The 18,021-nt window shown below is 36.7% G+C and overlaps 1 protein-coding gene across 1 annotated transcript in view; it reads left to right on the top strand.

Annotated features, from left to right (window-relative positions):
- The window catches only part of LOC106928045 (GDNF family receptor alpha-2-like), a 73,377-nt gene extending 69,098 nt beyond the window's left edge, over positions 1–4,279 (top strand). The window contains exon 8 of the mRNA XM_088008964.1: positions 3,155–4,279. Coding sequence (XP_087865090.1) covers positions 3,155–3,280 — 126 coding nt within the window. The 3' untranslated portion in view covers positions 3,281–4,279. The remainder of the gene's footprint in view (positions 1–3,154) is intronic.
- The last annotated feature ends 13,742 nt before the right edge of the window (positions 4,280–18,021 follow it).

Genomic DNA, 18,021 nt, shown 5'->3' with positions numbered 1-18,021 from the left:
TAGATTATAATGATTTAGAGCTAATGAAAACCCAAAATTCAGGCTACTCAGGAATGTTTGCATGTTTTTTTTTTTTTCCCCAAGAAATTATCTTTAATGACAATGTTCTGTTATGGTCATGTCATAACCTACATAGTGACAGGGATGTTGTTCAGCAAACTTATTGTCACCATTGACAAGAAGGATGAGCTGAAAGTGTTCATTGCTAAAGAAGCTGGCTGATAAAAACACAAATGGAAGTGTGGTGGGGGAAAAATGCACAAGCCTCAGGGATATGCCTGCAGGCCAAGCAGGGTGTTAAGAAAATACTTTTGAAGATTTTCATAGAGATTCACAAGTTGAGTGTTGCAGCTAGAGTTTAAAAAGTTGCCACACAGATTTAACCAAATTCCTAGTTTGAAAGCATTCCTGCACCAGTCCGTGACAGAACTGTTCCTCAGTGGTCCAAAGTCCTTTTCAAGTCAAAGTCAGCTTTGCATTTGTTTGGAAAATCAAGTTATCACATCTCTGAGGAAAAGTGTAGTAGAAGCACATCATCAGATCTGCTGGGACGTTTCTGCATAAACGATTAGATGAACCATTGCAACAGAAGACGTTGGTCCACTCTGCTCTATCAAGTCCAAACATATTCACATCTGCTTACACTGCAAACAGTACCGTCACCTGGTTTAATAATAATGCTATCACTGTGTTCGGCCAGCAAACGGCCCTAAAACCCAATAAGAAATCTATGGATTATGTTCAACAGGAAGAAAAAGTACACCAGAGGGAAAAATGCAGACTCAACCTGGGCAGTGCAAAGATAATTCATGCAAAAGCAACATAGACATACAGTCGGCTGATATTTCCGAAAGATAGTAAAATGGTAACATTTTCTTTAAAACTTGATTTTTTGTTGTAATTAACACTAACTGAAATAAATCCCTAGAACATATTATCTGTGTAATTAATAGATATGTTTTTTTCAGTTAATTTATTTTCTGAAATAAATTTACTGAACATTTTCTTCGCTACACCTTTACATAGAACTCAGCTACCATCATAGGACTCTTTTATTTCTCCTTCTCTTCTTTTTACTTAATATATTTCACCACTTTCTCATTTCTGAGATATGTTGTTGTGGTGTAAGATGGGTGGAAACATCTGGGTAGAAGCTTTCTGTATGTGGAGAAACGGACCAGCGTAACCTTTGCAAGGGATGCTTTGGTGAAAATGAGGGGAGCAGAAACGGTTTCACGTTCCTGATGACGTGTTGCTGCAACGCTCTGCTGGACTGAAAATGGTGCCTCAACAAATTGACCAGGACTTCTTTAACTTGAGGACAAATGGTAATGTTTGATATTCCAAGTATCCCTGAAAATGGGAGCAAAATTATTACAAATGCTAACAGCTTCACGGAGCAACACATAACGGAGCCGACTGCAGTGTGGGTAACACAGGGAAACTCTGGAGGCCAAGAAATTTAATATCTGAACTCATTCTAACCTTTCTCTGCTTTAACGATTACAGTGTTATGAATTACCTTTTCTAGTTTCTACCCTGAACAACAAAAAAAGTCTCCTATGCATAAAAAGGAAGTGCTTTGATTTCAGATAATACACTGTTAATAGTATTTTTCTTTCTTTTTTTTTTTTTTTTTTTTTGGAGTCACAAATTCCTGTAAGGTAGACCTTATGAAATATTGAAATTTCTGAGCCGCTGCTGGCTCCTGTAATGTAAGTTTGGCATCGTAGAATGTTTTGCTTGTAAATAAGGTTGGTGATGAAAGCTTTAAACGCTGTTTGGAGACTTCCTGGCACAAACTAAAAGGACTGAAAAACGAAAATGCACACAAGACGCTCTACTTTGTTGCCAATTTGTTTAAAAGAGAAAGGATCATACTAAGCTGCAGAAGCCTGAGAGATTCAATATTGTAAAAAAAGTTTTGTCGTCTTACAGATTTCTTTCAGATTTTTTTCTTTTTTGTCAAACTTGAAGGATTCAGATCCTCAGAAAAATGTTATCAAAGATAACCCAAGAAAAGTTCATTCATCAAGGAAAAAAGTTAGAAAAGCTAACCTTTTTGTTTGTGAAAAAACAAAAAAGTTTTGTTTATTAAATCTAATAACTGGTTGTGCCATCCTTTAGTGAAAGCTGGACATTCTGCTGCGTTTACCTCCATTGCTCTGCTGCACAACCCAAGTGAGTCTGAACTTCATGTTACAAACTGATAGTCAGTCAATTTCTTTAAGAATATTCAGGTAGAGAGCAGAGTTCCTGGTTCCGTCAATAGCAGCAAGTTGTTCAGGTCCTCAGGCAGCAGAACATGTTCAATAAATCGTACTAGCACCACCAGGTTTGTCTACAAATCGTAGGACAATTTTTGTCTGAAATGTGGTGATAGGTAAAAGCCAAACACAAATGTGTGTGAATATGTCTTCCAAGAAGATCCACATTTGTGTTTTCAGTAAACAGAACACTTCCCAAAAGATCATGCAGATTTTGTCAGACGGTATTTTTTTTGGTCAGCAGTGATACTGAACTAAAAACTCACTTAATTTCCTTCTTATTGTCAAATCCTGAACTCAGACTTTAACTGAGACAAGTGAGGCCTGCAGTGTTTTACATTTGTTTTCTTTTTTTTTCTTCTTTCTAACCAGAAAATGTTATACTTCACATGATCTCAAACTCTTAGGAAGTCTCACAGCTCCCTCCTACTGCAGCATTTTTATATAATAGTTGTCCAATACCACACAAAGAAGTTCTATGTTGAAAACAAAATACAAGAACTTATTTTTGCAGGATGAATAATATTTTTCTGTCTCTCAATATTCTTTTGGAGTAATTTTGATAGATTGGCCCCTCGAGAGGAAGGTCACAGTTTCGTGTTTCCTCCAGAATAAGTCCGTATGAGGGCAAATACTTTTACATAAGACTTTATTTCATGCAACAAATTTAAATATGTTTGATCAAATTGATGTTCATGGCAAGTACAATCTTCCATTAATAAATATAACTTCTCAGTCGGAGTCTCTTCTTTTTTCCACCTCTATCCTACATCCTTAATAACCGTATCAATTGTGAAAACAGGGGGGGAAAAAAACAGAACAAGTGTCTGAGTCATGTCTAACCTTTTCAAATCTCTCCTCCTCTCTGTGTCTTCCTATCTGCACAGATTAGTAAAGAAAGGAACGGTGGCCTGGCCCTGGGAGAGGATCGCTCTCCCTGTCTGCATGCCAACGTCTTGGCTCTGCTTCCCAGCCCGGCTTTGGCTCTGATTTTGGCTCAGCTTGTCTTGTAGAACTGCCAGGAGGAGGAAAAAAAGAGGTCATGCATCCACAAGCTGATCCCAAAAGCAGAAGGTGTCATTTCTGAGACTCTTAATAAGAAGTCCAAATCACTGGTGACAGTTGACGCTGAATGAAATTTGTAAAAGCGGACGAGATGGGAGGAAATTAATAACATTTCAAAACTGAGAGTTTGAGGTTTGTGTGATGCATTGTCCGCGCAAAAGGCTTTCTAAAGGACCTTTGTAGAGAACGCCGGTAAGACCACTCATTGACTGTCTCATTAAAACCCCGAAACTGAAGTTGTTGCTAAGATTTTCTTCACTTAAAAAGGAAAAAAACAAAAAACGAACAAACAAAAAAAAAAAAAAACAAGTCAACATCAATACAAGAACAAGAGACTGAAAATGAATTGTTGTGGAGAGAAACCAGAGCATGAAGTATATATAGCAAGGGCAACAAAGAAAGAGACTTTTTTTTTTTTTGCCTTGAATTGGCAAAAATCTTTACATGAAAGACCAGAGCACAAATTTAACGGTGTGGATGTAGGATGATTACATTCTGTCTTTTCAGCGCTAGTGTAAACCTTACAGACTGTAAAGCCTTCTCAGTGTTCTGTGTGTTGGTATAATCTGTGACCATAATCAATCTGCCGTACGGAGCTTTCATTTGGTGCCGCAGTATAATCCTCAAGCTGATGGCGTAAAAGAACTAAAGCTAAAAGTTAATGGTTCTGTGCTCATTTAAGGTAATGTTGTTGACCGTGGGTGTTCACCATGCGTCCACCTGCAAATGTGTGTATAATCCAGTCTCTATGTATATAAACAGCATTTTCTTTCATGTAACTTAATGATATCTAGTATTTTGAAAAGGACATTATTGTATGCTAAGACTGCTCATTATGGGTGCTGATGGAAGGCCTTCATTATCTGCATTTATATTTGTCTATTAAAGTTTAATCACAAATGTATAAAGCGATGAGATTAAATGAACTCAGTCTTTAAAAGCCATAACTATTTGTGTCCTTATCATATTTTCTGAGTGCAGAGCATTTAAACATTCATGTTGTACAAGGAGCACTTTAATGCATTTAAAATGTTGTGTTTTTCATGTTTTGCATCAAAAAAAAAAAAAAAAAAAAAAAAGCTGGAATAGCAAAACAAAACAAACAGGGTTTTGCTAGCCAAGTTCTGGGTCAAATATGGACTGAGAAAATTCTGTGTTAATTCATGAATAATTGTCATATATATATGTATATATACATAGAGAGAGAGAGTAGTATTGAGTTGAATCCTCGCTAAAAAATTGAGAGGAAAAATACAAGCAAAAGCAGAAGTTACTGCAAAATAAAAAAACTGAAAGGTGCTAATTAGGTCCAACGCAATCCATTACTATTTAAAGATTACATAAAACAATTGCACATTTCTCCCAGGGCAGATTTAAGAAAACTTTGAAGATTGTACAGGATTTTAAAGTCTGAAAATCAAAGACATTGTGCAAAAAATATATTTAAAAAATTCACCCAGGAGTCTGTATTCTTCAGATTGACATGTCAAATAATACTAACATAAAAACTGTGTAAAATAGTGCTTACTGACACAACTACCTGCATACTTTAGGTCAAAACTTTCTTGCAGGCAGCCAACATTTTAATTCCAGTGCTCCATGACAGACAGAGGTTGAAAAGTCAGATGGATAAATGAGCCACAGACGTCTCAACATGTTGTAGAAAACCTCTGGTTTTACTTTTTGGGGCTTGTATGAACTTGTACATATCTAGTATTTATATACTGCATACATGCATACATATAGAATCATTTCATAACAAATGTATTTGTTTATTGTTCAAATAAGTCTAATCAATATTAAAATAGTTAATGGCCACCAATTTACATGTCTCGGTGCAAAGTCTGATAAGATTGCTGCTGTACTTTTTAAATGACAACTTCTTCATGCTGAGGTTTTTTCATAGACTTTGACCCAAAATTTGGTTATGATTTTGTAAATTCTTTCCAAATTATACACAACACAGAACAGGGTTAAATAAATTACACAATATTTTTTTGTGTGTGTGATCAAATAAGTAGTTTCATTTATTCTGAATTTTATAGCATATCCACATTTATAAAACAAAAGCTCATCTGCCATCTGTAGATGGAGTTTGAGAGATTCAGCAACAATTGTACTCAAGGCCATATGTCCGTAACTCACTGTATAAAGTAAAATTATATAGGGTGTATAAACATAAAAATACTGCAGCTATTCCACTTGTGGAATCCCACAACGGTCCCTATTAGGAGCGACTTGTCAAGCTGTCAACCTATCCCTTAAATGGGTTCCCTTGCTGACTAAACGATGTTCCATGTGGGAAGGCTTGTTTCATCTGTTCACTGGCTCAAACAAAAAGAGCTGTTGTTTTCAACGACGACAGAAAGGATGTCAAAGCCGAACTAAAACGCCTTCATTTGTAAGGGGGAAACAAAACCTGAGAGGCAGTGTGGATCCAGTTCCGACATTCATTTAGAAAGCACTGCCGTGATAAACAAGGAGTAATATTTTACACAATTCCACGTTCTTTCCAAGCCAACAGTCATACACTTTCATAGGGGTTTGTCGATGACAGATGTATTTTTAAATGTTTACTCCTACACCCGTTTTTTTTTCCCCCCCTCAAAGTGAATGAGTGTTTAAATTTGTTTCTCACAGACATTTTTTTTTTTGTAGAAATATCTACATCTTTCAGGCAAGAGATTAGCATAGCGCTGAGTCATGTAAATGTACACCATGAAACCGAGCGGTCTCAAATTAACAGCTGATTTAGAAAAAAAATGTTTACAGTCTGTCGTGAAGAAGGAGTGCTAAATTAAACCCTGCCGGATGTGTTATTGCACAATGTGGTTGATCCATGGGATGGTGGGCTCTGGAAGAAATTACAGTCATTTCTGGATGAGCTGACTGGGCTGGGCTTTAGAGAATATACAGTAAAACTTGAAACGCTTGAGAATGTAATTAAAGATTTCCTCATAAGCTTGGAACAGTAACATCCTGTTTGATGTTTTGGCACATTTCCTTTGTATTTCATTATGCATTATTTAATTGGAATGACACCAAGAAAAAAAAAAAAAGTACAACTTGTTCCTATTTAGGGCATGTCCACTCATTTTAACTTAAGTTTATATCTCTGACTACCTCCGTCTGAAAAAAAAAAAAAAAAAAAAACATGTCAAAGAATACATCAGCGCTTTGTTCCAGTTGTCACCGCACTGACAGTATTTACATGAAAGTAAGTCCACATCCCACACACCTATCAAGCGGCTCTCCTTTTATCTGTTCCTGGCAGTGCTGCAGTCCTTTTTAAATTATAATATACCCCTTAAAGTTTACAGCACATGCTGTTCTATTTCACTTCCCAAGACAGGGGATACAGATACAGCGTTTGGCTAAGTGAAAACAGAAAGTGGGTCTGACCATGAAAAAAAAAAAAAGAGAGAAGAAGAAGAAAATACTATTTTAGTTTCAACAAATATCCAAACATCAACACTGAATGTCAGGCTCACAGCCTGAGATTCTAAACTCTAAATAAATGAGTATACCAAGAGTTTCTTATCTCGTATTAATAACATTTCATGGGTAAAAATCTATCAAAGGCAAAGCTGAGCTACCACTTATCCAGCAGGAACAGCCTTGGTAGTCCGTAATGCAATAATATAGTCCGGATCCCAGGAAAGACAACCCAGTATTTATATTTCTATTTTTTTTTTAAAATATATATATATTATTTTTTTATCCAAGAGGCACAGCACCGCTTCACAGCAAGTGAACCCGATAGGTTTCATTTGCATTTTCTTTTGAAATTACAAAATATGCTTTAACTCACTCCAGGAGAATGTCTTGGTTTGGCTTGACTCCACGGCTCCTTTTTTATACCTTCAGTCACTTACATCTCTATATATTTTAGATTGGACATGAATAATTTAGTGCTTAGCAGAGTGCACAGCAGGATCATTACAGGAAGCCAAGTTGTAAACAAACTCCAGTATTTGTACTGGGGTGATAATGAGAGTCTGATGGTGTTTCTGTGTAACAGTGCTTCACAAGATTATTCATCTCTTCATATTTTGTCATGTGACATGCACACAGTTCAGTGTTTTCATTTGAATTTGATCTGATGTACCAACACAAAGAAGCAATTAATTGTAAGGGCCGGAGATAGTTTTCACTTAAAAAAAAAAATACAATCACAAGAGTGACTTGCAAATATATTCAGCTCCATCTGGCAATATTTTATAATGAGACCTATCACTGTTAATTACAGCTGCAAGTCTTTTTGTGTTTTGTCTCTTTTTGCTGGGCCTGTAAATAGACTTTTCTCTACAATGCCTTGCCAAAACTAAACTTATGTAGAGTATAGTTGAACATTTTTTAAGTCTTGCCACAGATACTCATTTGGGTTTAGGTCAGACTTTGTCTCGACCATTTTACGATAATTCTAAAGCACTTTGACTTCATGACTTTGATTTGGGTTGATCTCCAGTTACAAAGCAAAACTCCATCCCAAGTCTGTCAGAGCCGCAATCATTTTTTTTACAGGGTTATCCCATATCTCACTTGAACTCTGAATCAATATCTTTGTCGCTGTTATAGTATGAAACTCCAACTCCCATGCTTCACTTGTGAAAAATCGTTAAAGTAGATTTTTATGGCTTTCTTTGGAAAATGGCTTTCTTTATCAGACCATATTGACGACAGCGGCGAAGATGGTCGGCGCTTGCCCCTGGTTAGATTCCCGCTCTGTTGTCCTGGGCAGAGACACTTCACTGGCCACTGCTGGAGGTCAGAGGCACCAACAGGCAGCCTGTCAGTGTGTCCCAGGGCAGCTGTGGGCAATATCAAGTGGCTTCCTACTATCAGAGTGTGAACATGTGTGTGAACGACTGAAAGTAGTCTAGAGCTTTTTGGGGTCCTATAGATTTGATAAAGTACAAGCCATTTACCATCAAATGCCAGATTTTTGTAGTGTATAACTAAGTAGTGTCGCTTAGGCAGATTCACACACACACACACACACACACACACACACACACACACACACACACAACCACTCAGGTTATTCTTTTTACTCGTTATGTGACTTTATTTATGGGAATCACAGCTTAGCAGAATATGCACACCACACCAGACTTTCTTATTTCTGAAAACATGTGATATAAAAATCATTCTTACCATTTTGTGCAGCTTTTGTTGCAAAATACTTCCTGCCGATGAATCAAGTTTTGATTCAGTTAGTTTGTTGCTCACTTTTCGGTTAAAAAAATAAAAAAATATGAGTGACTGATTATACAGTCGGCTTCCACAAAGGCATTCAGAATTGGCAGATGAAGTAAAGGTTCTGACATGTAGAATAGGCAAATAAACTCATCAAAATTCAAACTCCCTCTCTTCATACCCCCACCTCCTCCGTTCCACGTGAAAAACACACACACACACACACACACACACACACACACACACACACGCACACGCACACACACACACAGGATATCAGCAGTTCTCTCAGGGAATGTAAAATGTTGAGAGGATGTGTGTGCAGGACACATCCACTTCATGCTGCATAATTTAAAAATATATCTGGGATTTTACTGGTGATAGGGCTAATGCAGGGGAACAGCAGTGGACAAGCTCAGAGAAAAGGAAAAAAAAAACGATTAAAGCTTTTTTTGTAGGAGGGTAAAAAAAAAATGAACTCTGATAGCATGCTGTCGATATTTGATGTTAATGCTAAATTTTATGGTTGTCTTCCTGTGCCAGTGCAATTTAGGTTTTTCAGAGACACAAACCATCAGATGTGTGTCTATGTGTGGAGCAAAGTACTTAGCTTTACATCTTCAGAGCGCAAAGCACAATCAAAGTAGCTGGCAATCCTTTTTTGTCCCGTGCTTTTGCTTATGGTTGTCTCTTTCTCAGCATGTAAATAAACAAGGCTGTGTGCTTGAGGAAATGATTGGGAAGGCGTAAACAGTCTTGAACAGGAAATCTTGCTGGGGGAGCAGTTTTTTTTTTTTTCTCTCTCTCCCTCTCCCCTTTAGTGAATCCTTATGGTTTCCAGTTTGTTTCCTCTCTTTACATACATCTAAGAGAGGAAAAGCAGAGGAGGCAGGTAGTGGAGCGGTTTTGGGGCCATGGGAATAAGAAGGCGGCAGGTAGCTGTAAATTTCACAGTTGATTAATGAGTCAGTGGGATGATGTCTCTTATCAACACTCTGCACATGGCTGAGAAAGAAGAAAGGTTTACCGAGGATAGCAATGCTCCAATCACAGATGTCTCCCATTGCTGTCCCATCACCCCTTTCTTTGCTCACCCACCTGTTTTTGTAAATGCTCTTCTTCTCTTCTCCGATGTGTTGCAGCTGATGAAACGCGCCACATCGCGTGAGATAGGGTTTTTTTTTTTTTTTTTTCTTTGCTTGGGAAAGTCGTGATACATCTGTTGTGGAGTTCTCAGTGTGTGTGTTTGCTGGAAGATCAACACAGGAACTGATGCAAAGTCTTGTAATGAGCTGGTAATATGACTTATGTCATCCCGCAGAAGGAAAGAGTAGTCTGTCAGAACCCAGCTATAGAGAAAAAAATATGTTTGAATATATTTAACTCTGATGTTTTGCATGAATCGGTGTTTAAAACACAGTTTCTTGCAGGTATCCACCTGTCTCCTTGAACTTTTCCACATTCTGTCCTTTGCAGCAACGCATTTCAGTGAATTCAACTGGTGTTTTGTCTTGTAGATCAGTACATTAAAGAAGTCAACTTATTGGTTCAGTCAACATTTGTAATTTAATTTCTGCAGAAATAGATGTTCCGTTTAGGCCTCAAAGGTTCGGTAAAGGGCATTAGTGATGAAACAACTAAATATAGAACAAAGTTAAGCAATGCATAATGCTTTCATCTCGAAATTGTTACATTTAACATCTGAAAATGAAAAAACCCGGAAAGACATGGCCGTCTACATTAAGTGACAGATTGGGTGTGTCGAGGTTTAATGAGAGAAGCAGCAAATTGGTCAACATGAACTCTGGAGGAGCTCCACAGCTCAGGTGGGAATTGTCCACATGGAGGTGATGCAAGAAGAAATTCGTGTTTTGAAATGAAGACAAAATAACACAGTGAGCATCTTTAACTCAAAGTACTTTTAAAACAATATATGATGTCAAAATATCTTTATATGATGCGTTACACGCCTGTCACACATATGTCCCAGGACTTTGTCATGTGTACTGGTCTTCGTTTTGTTGTTTTTGTTATCAGCTTTTTTGTGTGCTTTTAAGAAATATCAATTAAACTTTGTCCCTGACTTCCTTCTAAGATATTCTGCCAGTGCTACATAAACAAGAAGCAGCTCAGTCCCAGAGGTGCTGCCTGAGTGTAATAGTTTTTTCTGGTTGGAAATTACAAATCATGTTGAACTGACATTTCTATTTTATGAAAATGAACTCCACTTTTCTCATATTTTCAAAATATAAGCTTGTAATCTAATAAACACCTTAGCTAAAAATATACTTCCTATGTAAGCATGCTGTCAAATTCAATTTTATTCTCAAATTTCTTTATTTTACCAAAATCCCCCAAACTCCTTTTTGCTACATTGATATTAATAATGGTTCATCACAGCACGGAGCATTTTTAAATCGTTTTAAACCATATTTCAGTACAGTTTATAGGTTTCACATTTTTGCTCGATTTACAAACTTTTTTTTAGTCCTTTTGATAATGTGCACAAACATCTATGTCTAAAAATATTTAGAGCAAACTGTTGTTTCGTCCAATAGAGAAACTATATCAGGAGAAGTTATAGATTTAACTTTAGCTTGTGTCTAAATTAATTTTTTTGTGTGTTTTAGTTGTTTATTTCTCAGTGGAAAGTGCACTTTGCGGTTTGCAAAAGGTTGTGTTCTGAACACAGGAAATATTTAAAGAAAAAGAATGCCCTGGTCTGATCTGACAAAATGTAAAGTTTTTAGGTGGAGACACTCTAATTCTACTATCTGCACAGTATTTGCAACAACATGCAAGGACAGGAAAGCTGTCCTTGCTGCAAGAGGTGAACATGAGATGGTCAAATACACACTTGTAATTACAAATATTAGGTTTTTTCTTTCTGCAAGAAGGAAAGTAATATTTGTAATTATGGTGAAACTGAGTCTACCAAAGCATATTTTTGTGCCATAAGGGCAGTTTTTACATCCAAACCTAAATCCAATTTTAAGCTTAAAACTATTTCACAAAAATAAATGTGCAAGAATTTCAGTATCTATGGCAAAGATGATCAAGCACCGAAAACATTGGTTCTACAAAGTATTGACTAAAAGTTTGAGACCCATGCATACTAAGCATTTTTAGGTGTTTTTTTTTTTTTTTATTATTCTTAAGGTACAATGCAGAAATACAGAGCAGCAGAACAGGATCTGAAAAACAACAAAGTATTTATACTAACTACTAATTCACATCTCCAGCTTCTGGTTCTTTGCAATTATTTGTAGGATAGTTTTGAATTTATAATTTTCCTTCCACTTTAAAATTATGTAGTTAATGAAAGTAACATGAGAAAATGTGAAAAGCGTCTGTCTACAATGCTCACATGTGTTAGCTTTTGTTAACTATTTATGGGATGCACTAATGGCTTCTAAAACCAAAGCCATACAAGCTCAGAACTGCACTTCTTTTGCCACCAGGGTTCATAAATCTGTGCATAAACATAATAATAATGTTTATGTACCATAAACATAATATAAAGAAGAGAAAGAAAAAAAAAACGTATTCCAGCTGACAAACAAATTTAATGTAATGGAGTTCCCCCACTGATATGCATAGCAGACATGCTCATGAGATTAGATATCTCTTTAATGCCAGAAAAAATGGGAGGGGGGGGGAAGAAATAACAGTTTGTTTTTTGTCGGAAGCAGTAAACCACATTATTTTCTCTGTGGTTCATTTGTTCCAGAAAAGGTGTTAGTATTTTGTTTATAATGTGATAAACTCTCACTGGTTGATAGAACTGCACAATATTAGTGGCAGCTGTAGGAAACAGAAGTGATTAGAAAGAGACAAACGACGTAACGGAGGAGCATACCGCAAAGCACAAAGCATTAGTCTCCCAGGGTAAAATATTTGCTGTCTAAAAACAACTGTCAGTCTTGCTTTAGAGTTTAAAAAAAAAAGAAAAAAAAAACTGAACTGAGGCGCTTTTTTTTCTTGTTTTGGCACAGAGCTTGAAAGCTTTTCTGTTTGTGTCCTTGATCCATAGGACATACCGATAAAACATTAGACCATGCTGCTGCGTTGATGCTCCAGAGCAGGTCTGTCGAACTCATTTTCATTTCCAGCCATATCAAGATCATGAATGTCCTCAAAGGACTGGCTGTGGCAAAATGTATTGGAAAAAAATCACTTAACAGATTGTTAGAATATTGTACCTTTCTTTGGATTCAGTGAGTATTCATTTATTCTACCTTTATTAAACCAGGATAAAACTCTATGAGATCAAAGATCTCTTTTACAGGGCTGTCCTGATAATGATACAGTTAATATTTATAGTATTTAACATCTTTTCACATTGGTGTAATTTGCCACTATATCATATATAATGCTACAGAAAAGAAAAGCTGCTTCATTGTAAAAAATAAAAAAATAAATTGTCTGTTAGCTTTTCACTGTGGTGTTTTGGGAAACATTTTAATCGGTTTTAGTTGGTAATGATGTAACAGCATTTATTAATGAACTGAATAGGACCACTTTTCTTTGTGAAGTGTTTCATGGTCAAATGACTTTGATAACTGTGTTAGGTTATAAGAACACCTGGGGATTCCTTCACACAAAATGTTTTCAAGAAACAAAGTGTTCTGTCAAATCCTTAAAAAAAATGTTTGAATTAAATCCTTGAGGACTGTGAAGAATTGAAATGGCAAAATTTTATTAGATTTTTGTAATACCATAGCTGTCTTCCAAATGGAAAGTTACAGAAATGTAAAGTTAAATGACAACTCTGCCACAGAAGGACACAACTTCTCAAATTGATTGTTCTTTGAAATTAGAGTATCTTTGTAACTACCCAAAACATGAACACAGTTTTTCCGCCCCAAGGTTAATACAAAATCCATCAATTAATGGTTAATTTCGGTGCAGGAAAAGGAAAAAGGGACCAAAGCAATCTGCTGCAGTTCTGGCTTCATAAAAAAACAAGTCGTACACGTTTACACATGTATGACACACAAGGTCATACGTGTTCACTCACTAACCCGCAGCACTTATTTTCTTTCTCCTTAATTTACAGTTGCCATGTATCTTCTACTGTGATAAAATCAAATTAAAAAAAGAAGATAGTTCCAGAGTCTTACAAACAGCAGCATCTCTTACTGATTTAGACATCCCTATTTGATGTGATTCCCCCAATCAGATGTTGGTAAAGTTTTAAGTACGTACGGTCATGCATGACCTAAAGTTCACTGTTAATTAAATTAGCAAAGAAAAAAATAAAAAAAAATAAATAAATACATTTTATTTACAAACGCATCAATCTCTTGCGTTTGTGATTGATGAGAGGATAACAGCGCCCTGCCACTGAAATAGATCCAAATTGCTCTCGTCTTCTGGAGCTGATTGATGTATTTAGTGCAATCTGCTTCATGAATCCAGAACGGAAATAAAGCAAATAGCACAGATTGCATGTGTTGTTATGGAAGAGATTGAACTGCTTTCCTTGGAGTGCAAAGTTATATTGATACCAAGAAACAAGAGGATAATTTTTTTTCTTTAAATCAGTTGTCTGTGTCTTAGAAGTAAGGATACAAACGTTGTTTCACTTAAAAGAAGAAAATCCCAGAGATAAAAGACGTTTGTGGTGAAAATAAAAACAGAGCACAAATACTCTTCGGGGCTTCTTTGTATTGCGAGAAGAGTGGACAGCAGGAATGAACCAGACCACTTGAGATGTAATTCTTTGCTCCATTGAAGAAAGACTGGACATGTCTATCATCAGGACCCAAAGTGAAGATAAAAAAAGAAAACAAAAAGACAAGAGGTATTGAAAGAAAGGCATCAGCCAGAAAGAAAAAGTGCCGGAGAGAACAACGTACCGAGGGAGAGGAGTTGAGCTAGTGGAACGATATAGATTCTGCCGTGGCTGTACAACTTTGACTGGGTAATGCTGAACCCTCTGCATCTCGCATGTGGGACGGTTATTGATGGAGCCGTCATATTCGAGCAGAACATCTGTTATGAAATTCTTCTGTTCTTATTGGATTCGGTGATGGGATCTCTGCCTCTCTCCCTCACAGCTGTAGACTTGCTCCCTTATTGCGCAGCCACAGCCATCCAGGGGAATCCAGATACAGTATGCGCACAATACATGGTGCCATATGGAGCTTGGCACATGCATGCATTATTCCCCCTCACAACATTAAGGCCGCTGTTTACACATCCAGGTCTGGCCTGTAGTGGGAGTCCTTTATTGCTTTTCCTTCCCAGAAGAACTCTAGTTGCTAAACGTAAATATCACTCTTCCAAAACCCGAGTGCAAGCACAAGAGAAAAACACAGGAGTGGAAGCAAAAAGCATAGGTGGTATCATCAGTGGCTGCTGGTAAAATCCAACAGCAGATGGCTGATGGAAAAGGTTTATGAGGGGTCAGATCAGGAAACTGGTTCAGTCAAACAGAAGAACTTACGATAAAATGAAGTATAATAAATTATATAACATGGGTGGACATGATCAGGATTAAACTATACAAGTGTCTAAATCTTACAGTGGCTTCTGGTCCCAAGAATTGGGGTTTGTCGCCAACTGGAGGAGCTTTCGAAAGAGGGAGAAATGAAAGATGAGAGAGCGAGAAGGAGGGACAGCACAAGCAGAGTGAGGAGACAGAGTATAAAATTCACATGACAGGTCTGGTTATCTTGAATGCAAATGCTGGCTATGTGTTTGCTGGAGTGACACATTGGTTCTTTTATTGATAAATTGAGGGCCGCTATGCTATATTGCTACCAATACACTGCTGGAGCCTGGGTAGAGAACTCTCACTAAAAGCATAGATGATGACAGACTGTTTAGAGCGCTCCTCATTATTCTTGCGCCTCCTGGCCCAGCACGTTTATATGTTTATGACGTCCAGGCAGTGAAAGATTCATTATTCCCGGTGTCCTTGGTAAATTAAAATGGTATGGGTGGATTTTTTTTTGTTGTTGTTGTTGGGGTTTTTTTGGGTGGGGGGATTACAGAGCTCCTAGAAATATGCTTAGGCTTTTTCCACTTCTGAATATGAATTTAAAGAAGATAGCATTTTAAGATATTCTGCCAACTACACTACAAAACACGTGACCAGATATAAATCAGTTCATGTTAGATTGCCTGTCTTTCTTCTGGACTCTTAGTAGATGACTACATAATTTCACATTATGAGGTGTAAGGATGGGAATGTTGCACAATAACGATTTTCAAAGTGGATTTTTCATGTTGATTATTTATCAACTATTACAACAAACTATTATTTGTTGTAATAGTCCCTCTCATGAAACAGCCTCCAAAGCTGATGGATATTTCCTCACACTTGGATTTGTCTAAAAGTGTAAAGTCTGCAGTCACTGTGTAAAATTCTCTGTTACATACATTTTTGTTGAAATGGTCACACTGTACCTATGTGGTCTCCCTATGGTTAGAGGGACACAATGAACTGATATAGTCACACAATGTTGTCCATCAACAGAAATTGTTGTTTGATATACATTGCCTTGTGAAAGGATTCATATCCCTCAAAACAAATTCACACACATGTATTTCAACGACACATTTGTTTATGTAATTTACCCACTTTATTCTGGCAACTCATGATTGAAATCTATTTCCAACTTCCAAACCAGCATTCTTACATGAGATCATAAGCTTTATTTTTTTCTTTTCTTCCCCAACACAAATACATATTAAAAGAAAAACAAACAAAACAAAAAAACATAACCCTTTAAAAGAATGACACAATCATAGCTGCACATTCATCTTCATCAGACTGGGAGGAAGCCATGCAAAAATGGCTCCTGATTAAGTACACTACAATTTGTAGAACATTACACTCAGATGTGTATCAGTGTGTACAATGTTATAAAGTTGGTCTCTGTTTTGTTCAATACACTCATACACAACTACAGAAGCCCTGACAAGCAAATTACTTTTTTTTTTTTTTTTTTTCAAACTCATTTTCTAAGTGTGACCAAATTATCCTTTTTCTCACAATATCAAAACTTATCTGCAAGTTAAAAAAAACAAAAAACAATTCTCAATAAAAAAGTTTTATGTTTTTTTCAGGGACAGCATTTCTGGAAAAGTGTGTGGAGGGGGAATAATACATTTGTTGTGATTTACACAATCCGACCAACGATGCTTCTCCATCAAGTCTTTCTGACAATGAAAAACATGTATATTTGTTAAATTGCTGAAGCCACTTTCTTTTTCTCCCCCAAAAAGCAAAAGAGGGGAAAAATTGCCTCTACAAACCATTGCTAAATAATTAGTTGCTGTCACAAGTTTAATGAATTCTAACGAGGCAGGAAGCCACTTGTGCAATAAGTCCATCCAACTATTTGTGCAAAAGTACCAAACTGGAAGAGACTTTAAAAAAAGCAGCAAGTGAGTAAAGTTGTTGGTTGCTTAAAACCAGAGTGGGCGCAAAGCATGCCAAGGATCACAGTGTGCTAAAGTCAAAACCTCTTAGCAGAGGTATTACATTAACTTCAGACCTTCAAACTTCATGCTAAGATTAGCTCAAGAATAGTCTATAGAGAGTTCATGGAATCAGTTTCCTTCGCCCAGCAAATGCATCCAGGTCTTACACCGCCAAATGCAAAGCAAAGCATCTGTTGTAGCAGTACATACCATGCATTACTGGACTCCAGAGCAGTGAAGACAAGTTCTCTGGGGTGACAAATCACGATTATCGCAAACTGCCAGATCTTTATTAAATGCAATGTGCCAAATATAAAATTTGGCGGGTGGGATAGTAAATCTGGACATATAACTTTTATTAAGAAAAAATGTTTTTGCATATTTATTAAACCTGTCACTACGTCCTGACATCATAATGTGAGACAGAACAAACAAGCTCCTCCAACTCAGTTTATCCAGGACAGAACACAGTACACCTAATTCTCTTAAAAGAAGTAAAATAATAGAAGTAGTAGTAAAATTAACATCAACAAATGTAAACATTTTAACTAACCAATATAGAAACGGGAGACAAAACGACAAGCGGCGGTTGACATTATGAAGATCAACATAAATGGTTTGTCTTCAATCAATGCTTGAGTTTCTTTAAGCTTTAGACAGAACTAAAACCCTCCTCCTGTATTCGGTTGTTTTTGACTAACCTGTGTATTCCTCTAGTTAGTACTGGGAGCACTGGGAGAAGCCAGAGTAACTTGTTTTTTGTTGGGGGTTTTTTCCCCCACAGATTATCCGTTTCATATCGTACGATCAAAACATAGTGATGATTTTTCAAAAAATACATAAAAAACATACTGCTTTATGAGCTATGTAATTTTAATTTTTTTTATTTTATTTTATTTTTTTTTACAAAAATTACACATCTCTACTTAAGATATAAGGTTATTGCTCAGGCTGTTTTCTTCCTCTAGTTGCAGTCTGGAAAAGAGTACTAATATATTTTGGACAATTCCACGCTCCTATTTTAATCAAAACAGTGTCTGGCGATGCCCCCTTC

This window comes from Poecilia mexicana, unplaced genomic scaffold, assembly GCF_051168715.1.
Source record: "Poecilia mexicana isolate PSO_F unplaced genomic scaffold, ASM5116871v1 scaffold_9, whole genome shotgun sequence".
In the NCBI taxonomy this organism is placed as follows: Eukaryota; Metazoa; Chordata; class Actinopteri; order Cyprinodontiformes; family Poeciliidae; genus Poecilia; species Poecilia mexicana.
Note: the sequence above shows the minus strand (reverse complement) of the source record. Positions and strands in the feature narration are given on the sequence as shown.